This window comes from Benincasa hispida, chromosome 5, assembly GCF_009727055.1.
Source record: "Benincasa hispida cultivar B227 chromosome 5, ASM972705v1, whole genome shotgun sequence".
Taxonomy (NCBI): Eukaryota; Viridiplantae; Streptophyta; class Magnoliopsida; order Cucurbitales; family Cucurbitaceae; genus Benincasa; species Benincasa hispida.
Window position 1 is genome coordinate 63695962 of NC_052353.1, and position 9120 is coordinate 63705081.

General features: G+C 34.2%; 1 protein-coding gene across 2 annotated transcripts; it reads left to right on the top strand.

Moving 5' to 3' along the window:
• The first annotated feature begins 5165 nt into the window (after positions 1-5165).
• LOC120078403 (protein-tyrosine-phosphatase IBR5) lies at positions 5166-8410 on the top strand. 2 transcript variants are annotated; one of them, XM_039032675.1, is made up of 6 exons: positions 5166-5354; positions 5458-5855; positions 6691-6790; positions 7056-7113; positions 7285-7391; positions 7823-8410. In XM_039032675.1, the coding sequence occupies exons 2-6, from the start codon at positions 5619-5621 to the stop codon at positions 8137-8139; spliced, it is 819 nt and encodes a 272-aa protein (XP_038888603.1). In that variant the 5' UTR covers positions 5166-5354; positions 5458-5618; the 3' UTR covers positions 8140-8410. The 2 variants fall into 2 exon arrangements, with proteins under 2 accessions (XP_038888603.1, XP_038888602.1); XM_039032674.1 differs by having other exon boundaries at positions 5166-5855.
• Positions 8411-9120: the final 710 nt, after the last annotated feature.

A 9120-nucleotide genomic window follows, 5' to 3' on the forward strand; every position in this document is an offset into this window, starting at 1 on the left:
TGAATTGTCATTTGAAGATTGGCGTCTGCCATTCGGGGGCCGACCATGTAATTTCCAGCACTGGTCCTTCGTGTGCTGTAATTTCTTACAATGCTCACAAACCGGGGGCGATTTTCCACTCTGCTTGTCATTCTTCGATCCGGATGATTTTACCCCAAATGCCGCAGAGTCCACAGCTGTAATCACATAACCGTTCATAGCACTTGTCCTGTCTTCCTCCAATCGAACTTCATAACAGACCTCCAAAAGTGACGGTATCGACTTTTGCCCTAGTATCCGACTCAGAATCGTGTCAAATTTTGAGTATAATCCTGCAAGGAAGTCATAAACCCGATCAACATCTTCTATCTTTGAGTATTGAATTCCATCATGCGAGCAATTCCAAACAACTTCCCGACACAAATCCATCTCCTGCCATAATAAAGACATCTTCTTGAAGTATGAAGTCACATCCATGGTCCCTTATCTATATTTATGGACCTATTTACGCAGGGTGTATAGTTATGATGCGTTTTGTATTTTTGAATATAACCTTTGGACTACATCCCAAATGTCTCGTGTCGGTTTTCCAATATAAGATTCCATACTGTTTTATCAACACTGATCATAATAACGAATCTTCTCCCTTTCAGACACATTCTTGGGGATCCCCAGGGTTCAGTCTCGGTATTTCACCAGTCAAATATCCGAACTTATGACGTCCTTCGAGGATCATTCAAACAGATTGGGACCAGAAAAAATAATTTTGGCCATTTAGCTTTTCCCCTGCAGGATTTCCCATAGTTCCAGATAAAATATTTGCAGTAGGTAAACTAGGAAACACAGTTACCGAATTTTCCGCATACAATTGTAAACTAGAGGAATCCTGGCCGTTCAACTTTGCCCCGATGTCTGCCATCCATTGTTGGAGACTTGCCAATTCTTGTTGAAGTTCCCCATGGAGTGTAGGAACCGGGTATGTCTGCCCATAAATGACTGAAGCAGAATTTTCCCTTACTGGGTCACTTATCCGGATTTGAGGTTTGATTGGATACCCATGATGAGATTGCATCATGGCCGAAGCTGCCATTCCAGATCTAATCGGCACTGGGTATGGTCCGAATCGTTCGTTGCTACTGCCAGACGAGGCTGCTGGGATCGGTGCTGGTATTGGTGCTGGGATCGACGCTAGGTGCTGCCAGACGGAGCCGCTACTTCCAGACGGGGCCGTTGGGATCGACAAGGCTGTCGGACAACGCTGTTGGGCACTGTCCAGACCGTCGATAGACCTTCGTGAGGTTGGGTTGGACGGCGAACGGCTGGGTTTGGTTGCTCGGCACTATCTGGGCAAAACGTCGTCGATGGCAGGTTCTATGGAATTCTCATCCATTTGATTGGGTTGGTCCTCAATAGTTGCCCATGTAGCTCGAGATTTAGAACCGAACGGAGATATCGATCAACAGTCGCTTGAATTGCCACGAGGCTGGTTGCTTCTGTCACGATCCCATCACCAATTGCCGCGAGGCTGGTTGCTTCTGTCACGATCCCATCACCTACCAAGGTTGAAGATTGAATTTCTTCCATCGGAGCTAGGGTTTCATCACCATGCTCTAATACCATATTGAAAATAAAGGATAAAGAGTAGAAGAAGAAAGGAGAACACGATTTACGTAAAAAACCCTAGTACAAGGAGAAAAAATCACGATAGAAAAGTTTTATTAATTTTTGTCATACAAACACCATCCAAGCCTAAAAAATAAATAGATCTGATAGACACCTAAAAATAGTAGGAATGCGTAAAAAGACTAAAACGTCATTGAGAAAAATACTTCTTATTTCAACACAAACTTTAACGCATGGTGAGATCCCGCTCGTAAAGTCGAAGAACTTGAATGAAAGCCAGGTTGAGCACATAAAAAATCTGAAGGCAATAGCTTCGGCTTTATTTACAGTTTGATTGATGTAAAAGCTTCCTAAACCCCAACCACAACTTTTCTTTGATGGAGATCACTTTTGCTTTTATTGGCTTTATGTTGTAAAGAAAACTGTTAAAACTATTCCAGGAGTGTTTCTTAAGTAGTAAAAAGGGGTCAATCAATTATATGTTATAGTGCATGTTGGGAAGTTATTTTGAAATTGTTAAAATTACTTTTGTCATATACAATACCACATAAAAATATGTTTTTAATCACTGAAATATGATTTAGTATTTAATTTTACATTTCTAAATATAATTTTCAAATCATCAAAATTGGTTTTGAATGATTAATAACATGTTTTAGAGTGATTTTTAAAAGAGCAACGGCTACATCTAACCATCATGCTCCCTTCCTCTTTATCCTACAAATAAAAAAAAATTAAAAATATATAATTTAAAAAAAATGTCACGTGGTATATTTTAATTGGATAACAGTCGAATCGTACAAAAGATACAAGTGAGTATGACCGTTTCATAATTGCTCTCAAACATGTCTATAATTTTATCCCCCAATTTTACATAAATGAACAGCCAAGCCAAGTAAGAACAATGACCCAACGCGTAGAAATTACGTTTGAAAAAAAAAAACACAAAACAAAAAAGGAAAAAACAAAGAAATTCTCTGCTACTGGACATGTGGGGCCCAGTGACGTGGAACAACATGATTGGTTACTTATTACTCATAAAGTTGGATAAGCCTCACAGCTATCTTAAGAAAAAGAAACGATTTTTTTGGGGGGTAATTACACAAATCTCAGGTTCTGTTTGATTGTAACTTCCAATATTTGGCAAAATATTATTTCATCCCTTATATTTTAAAATTGACATTTTAATCCCTAAAATTCAGAAACGATGTATATCAACATTTCAATTCAGCAAAGGCTACTAAAAAATATTATATTTTTACCTCTTATTTTAAAATTATCACATCATTCGAGTTTGCTCAACATATAATTCACTATATCAATACTTTGTTAGGTCAACTAATAGTGAAATGAGTCTAGAGATAATCTAAAACTATTTTTCAAACTTTAGAGATTAAAAATATTTATTTTGAAATTCCATAGTTATCTTACATTTAGAATAATAGTTGCCAATGGTATTGGTAAATATAGTTGCAATATGAAATAATTTTTTAGTACAATATGAAATAAATTGGTCTTTCATAAATTTTAACTTAATTTTTTTTAAAAAAAAAAAGTAGGTTATAATATTTATTAAATAAATACTAAATTGTTGTGATTTAAATGTAATGACTAAATAGCCATACTGCTAAAATTTGCATATAATTTACCATTTTGTAAGGAATTATTAAGATGTCTTTCAACTTAAATTTATATTTTGTAAACTCTATATTATTGGCTAAATGTGAGAGAATTAGTTGCAATAGAGGTACTATATTCTAAAATTGGTTATTAGACTAGTTATATGAAAAATTAAAATATAAATTTTGGAATTTTGGTTATGTGAGAAATATATTGTTAAATAACTGCTAAAATGAGTTTAGACTTACAGAATAAAACTTGGGCCAACCAACTGCATAAATAGTCAAATTAAAATGTGCATTTTGAAATATGACCATCAGACTTTTTGTTTGGATAAATGGCCAAATAATTTTTTCAAAATTTTTAATACGATTTATCAAATGTCAAAAGTACCTCTAACACCAATATTCAACACAAAATATGTAGAATCATAACGAATAAAAAATTATATAATAAAAATAAAATAATCAACTAAATTAAGAAATCAATATTTTAATGAACCAACATTTGGAAAAGAAAATCCGAAAAACATCTCCTAAAATAAAGCAAAAAATAGTTATTGAAAATCTAAAATTTGTCTAAAAAAAAGTATATACATCTCATTTTGTATGAAAAAAAAAGGATATATTTGGAGAATTAGGACCTAATTTACAAAGTATCCACTAAGCAACAAAAAAGAAAAGAAAAAAAAGAACAAACCCTAATAATCTATTTTCCATAATTATAAAGAGGTATTTGTGTTTTGATCCTCTCCTCCTAGTGTTTTATATTCCTAAGTTCTTTACTTTATATAAATGAAATCACCTAACACTTAAAACATTAGAGTAAGTAATTCTAAAATCTTATTCGACTAATATGATAGCTAGAATTTTTCCTTCTATCTTTGTCACATCAATATCTTATACTAAAACTAGCTAAACATTTTAAATATTTGTTAGACCGAGTCATGTAAATACCTTGTAACAATTAAATATAAAACAACTCAACTCTATGTATTCTTTACTCATTCAGACTATGCCCCACAAATACCTTAGAGTAAATAACTAAATTCTCCATACAAATATATTGTTTTGAATCCAGTTGATTAATCTTTTGCTAAATTTAGCAATATGTTATACTAAAAAGAGCTAACGACTAATCATTATCGTCATATAAATACCATATACTAAAAAAATAACCAAACTCTTTGTCAAGCTCATAAATATATAACTCAAACATAAATATTAATTTTGGTAAGGCATCTTATGCAAATATGATGTACTAAAAACAAGCTAAAACCTTTTTTATACTCAAAAAAGACAAAACAAATAGAAATTTTCATAATAAAATTCAAAGTTGTATTTTAAGAGGAATGTCCAAAGGAAAAGTAAATAGGGAGATGGGCCTTTCACATCAACATTTTTTTTTTTTATCATAAATCATACTGTTAACAAAATGGCTATTTTTCTAATTGAATGTCCTATTTTGTCCATCTATGCAATTTCTCATCAAACTTTTACTGTCAACCTGAATTCGACTCTCTCACCCCACATGTTGTTAAATATATATAAAACTAATATCTGTTTCTACTAATTTTATGAAAAAGTAAGATATAAAATTTGGTTTTGTGATTTTCAATATATATTTATATTTATATATTGGTCATGTGAGAAATATATTGAATATATAACTGATATCTGTTTCTACTAATTTTTCTGAAGTGGGAATCAGTATTCAAAAGGTAGTTAAGATTATCTTGGTAAATCAATCTTCAGAATTATAAATTATATTTCAGATCAACATTAATGAAATCAGTTGAAATCTTTTGAATAATGTTATGAAGGTTATAAATCTTATGAAGCAGTGAAAAATTACAAGAGGAAAATAAAAAAAAAATTAAAAAAAAAGTTTGCTTTTTTTGCTTTTTTTTTTTTTTAAATTTTTGTATGAAGTTTATCACATGTCCAACCCAACGCATCTGGGGAATCTTGAAGAAAACCCTGCGTTTTGTGATGTCATCCGTCTGTATCTGGCGATTCAATATATAGTAGCTGTTGATCCCTTTGCGTTTTCGTTGTCAGAAGCAGAACTCACCACACCCAAATTCAAAAACTCTTCCTCACGCAATCAATCTAATTCAAAGAAGCTTCGTGGTAACGCCTTTCTGTATCTGCTGCCTGCAGAAGTGCTTTTTGTTTGTTTTTCCCCTCTCATAACAACCCATCTTTTGAAACCCCTAATTTTGTCTCTATCTAGGTGGGAATTCATATGGATTTTGGCTTAATTCCCCTTCTTGTTTAGTCCGATTCTGATTCTATTCTAATTTGGGGGCTTTTTGTTTCATCGTCCGTGGTGCTTTCTTGGTGATTTAGAAAGTTTTTCTCATCTGGGTCACAGCTCAATCGCGGTTTTAGGCTATGAGGAAGAGGGAAAGAGAGAACCCTTGTGGGGTTTGTGGCCATTACCACAAATATGAAGAAGGGGAAGTTTGTGGGATTTGTGGTCATCGGGTTCCAGCTACATCGGAGAAAACTTCGTTGCAAGTTAGTGCGTTTCCTTCTGAGATCTTGCCGGAGTTTCTTTATTTGGGAAGTTATGATAACGCTTCACGCTCTGAACTTTTGAAGACTCAAGGAATCTCCCGCGTTCTTAACGTACGTTTCAGTTCTTCATTCTCTGTGTCATTAGATTTTATTCCCCTCCTTTTTGGATCAAGTACATAGAATTGATTGAAACTTTAGGTTGCTACTGGTTTTTGCCTTTTCTTTTTCTAGGTGATGGATTTAAGCCTTTTAGATTGTTCTGTTATCTGAATGTTTTATAACTATTCTATTTCAATTCTGATATGCATCAGCGACAATCATCTTGTAGTTGCTTGTTATGGTCTTGTCCAATTGGATCTCAATGGGGCAGTTGACCATTGAAATTAAAATTTTTGTAGGACTGTTGTCTGCAAAGTTGGGTTCTGGTTCATTTTTATTCTTCTCTGTTTCAGCCTCATGGTGTAGATTATCTAGTTCGGTATGGATTTTGTGGGGATGGAATAGTTCCTGTCGGAAATTGTTTGATGGGCACAACTTTTTTGGACTGGGGTGGTGATAGTTTGCATTGGATAAAGTTTAACGGTGCGATGGATGACTTACTTTTATGTATATATGTTGAAATATAGGATTGCTCACCTTCGGTACACCTTGAATCAAATGGAGGGGGTGAGTTATTTTGCTGATCGATTATGCATTATCTATACCGAATGCAATGATGTCAAGTTGTCGGCTTCCATGGATATAAAACAAGTTTGATCAGGCTGATGATTATACTAAAAAGAAGTTTCATTGTAGAATACATATCACGGTTATCTCTTTTGGATGTCATAGAAGTCGTGGTTGTTACTTATACCGACTGTTATATGTTATCACTTGCCTCTGAAATATATTAGGTGCTCTGAAAATACCCGTCTGACATTTGGTTTTCTCCTCTCTATGTTTGCAGACTGTGCCTGCTTGTCAAAATCTCTACAAGAACTCCTTCACTTATCACTGCCTCCAATATGATAAGACTTTACCTTTCGATGATGCTGTTGAATTTCTAGGTGCCCTTTATTTATATTCTCCAAAATGTTGTATCTGCTAATTCATTTGTTAGGTTAGTCCATGTGTTGCACCGTTCTTCATTCAAACATGACTTAAAAAAAGCCCGATGCAGAATAGTCTTCCGATGGCTGTCTTGTAGGCTATTACTTTAATCCAGTATTAGATTACACTGAACAAATGACTTGGTTATGAACATGTCATTAGCTTTCTATCATTCACTTATTCCAGAAGTCTAACTTGCCCGGTGTTGCTTATGATTTACAGAGTTATGTGAAAGAGACAAAGCTCGGGTTCTGGTGCACTGCATGTCAGGAAAAAATAGGTTTGAACTATTCACATTTGTTATCCTCTTCCCTATTCGTAGATAAAGCTGGAACTCTGCAATTTATATGTGCCTATGTCGACGTGGGATCAAAGAACAAAAATGGTCATATGAAAGAAGTTTAGTTCTGCATAACTATCCTCTCTAATAGGTTACACTTATGTATTACAGGTCTCCAGCTATTGTTATAGCATTCTTGATGAAATGTAAAGGTTGGAGACTTGCTCAGAGTTATCAGTGGGTGAAAGAGCGGAGACCATCCGTAGACTTAACTGAATGTATGTATATCACACATTATACTGAAGTTCCTTTTTCTGATTTTTGAATAAGAAAATATCTGTCATTCAGTTCTCCCTAAATCTCCGAATTATTTGGTCTAATGTGCGTTTCTTGGTTCACGAGCTGCCATAAGGCATGTCTTTACACCTACTAGTAACCGTAAATTGCTCATTTGTTATTTATTTATTATTTTTTTTAACCAAATAGTATAACCATTTCTTAAGTTTTATTCATCACATGGGCCTGCACTGTATCTGCTTGCTCTTTAATGAAGCTCTATGCAATATCCATGTTTTGGTCATATAACCTGTTTGTTCTGATTGTTTTCCATTTCATTCAGCTTCGATCTCCAACGTTTTCTATTCTTTCTTTGGAATGTTTTCATCCGCAAATAGTAGTCTTGATTAACATTTTTGGTCTGTGAAAATAGCTATCTATCAGCAGCTGCAAGAGTATGAGCAGAAGGTTTTTGGATTATCTGAAAACGCCCTCCCAACCCTGCCAATCTTCCCTCCTGTTGGTCCGCCTTCTTTTAGCTTTGGCTTCCCAAAGACTGGCGACCCAGTTCCTACAACTCCATTCAACAGCATTGGTGCAACATCGATCTTTTCCCGCCTGCCCATAGACGTACCTTCCCACGAGTTTACATTCGGTGCTGGCCAAACTCAAAACAGTTTCTCCGCTAGTCCTTTTGGTGCTAATCCACGGAACTCAACCAGCAACAACATCCAAATGGACAATGCTTAAAAACTCTCAAGTCAGCCATCTTAATAGTTTCTTCAAGATCCATCCATAGTTTTTTTTTTCTTTCAACTGCAAACAAGTTTGTCAGTTGTGATGAGTCTTGCTGAATTTGAGGGGTGAAGAAAGTGGCAAACTTTGGGTTTGTATGATTAATGGGTGTGGTTTTACATTACTCTTTGGGTTTGTACCTCAAATGCAGTGAGATATTGTTGACTCATCACTAATCTTATACAATGTCATAAATATCAGCAGCCCTCTCTACTCTTTCTCTCTCTCTCTTAAGTCTTACCCTTTTAGATTAGTGTTCTGTGGTTGTCTTTGTGCTATGATGGGTTTGTTTCAGTGTTATTTTTTTGACTCAGAACTGTTAGAATTTGCTTTATCAGAATGTCCAAACAAGAGCTTCTTTTTTGCAACTTGAAGTTCAGTTCTGTTCTCTGTTATCCTTTTCTGAGAATGTTCTGCCTATTACTGCTACTACTACTTTCATTTTCCCTTCACGTGTCATCTTTTTCCTCTAAAGCTTTTGCACGCTTCTCTTATCTTGTTTGGTCATGTTTGGACTCTTAATTTCTTGGTTTAAATATTACTTTGGTTCTATATTTTTGACTTTGGTTCATTTTGAGTTCAATACTTTTAACTTTGGTTCATTTCTCTCAAAATGTCCATCATTTTTATACTTTTAAAAAGTAATCATTTTTGTCTTTTCATTTTTTATGGACCAAAATAGATATTTTTGAAAGTTTAAGAACTAAATCAAACAAAAGTTGAAAGCAAAGAATTAAAATGAACATTTTGAAAGTATAAGAATTAAATAAACCAAATTTAAGAGTATAATTGCAACAATGAATATTTCCACCCCATTTTACCGGCAAACTTAATTTCTGTTACCTTGTGGTAACTATTTCGTTTTTTTGTTTTTGGTTTTTGAAAATTAATTTTCTTTCCTCCACATTTCTTATAATAATTTACATCTTTTTTAAG

Bases quoted from the DNA above. Each gene is read 5' to 3' on its own strand.
- LOC120078403 (XM_039032674.1), top strand. From the start codon at position 5,619: ATGAGGAAGAGGGAAAGAGAGAACCCTTGTGGGGTTTGTGGCCATTAC. The intron at 5,856-6,690 runs GTACGTTTCAGT...CTATGTTTGCAG, and splicing joins GAATCTCCCGCGTTCTTAAC to ACTGTGCCTGCTTGTCAAAA. The intron at 7,114-7,284 runs GTTTGAACTATT...TATGTATTACAG, and splicing joins TGCATGTCAGGAAAAAATAG to GTCTCCAGCTATTGTTATAG.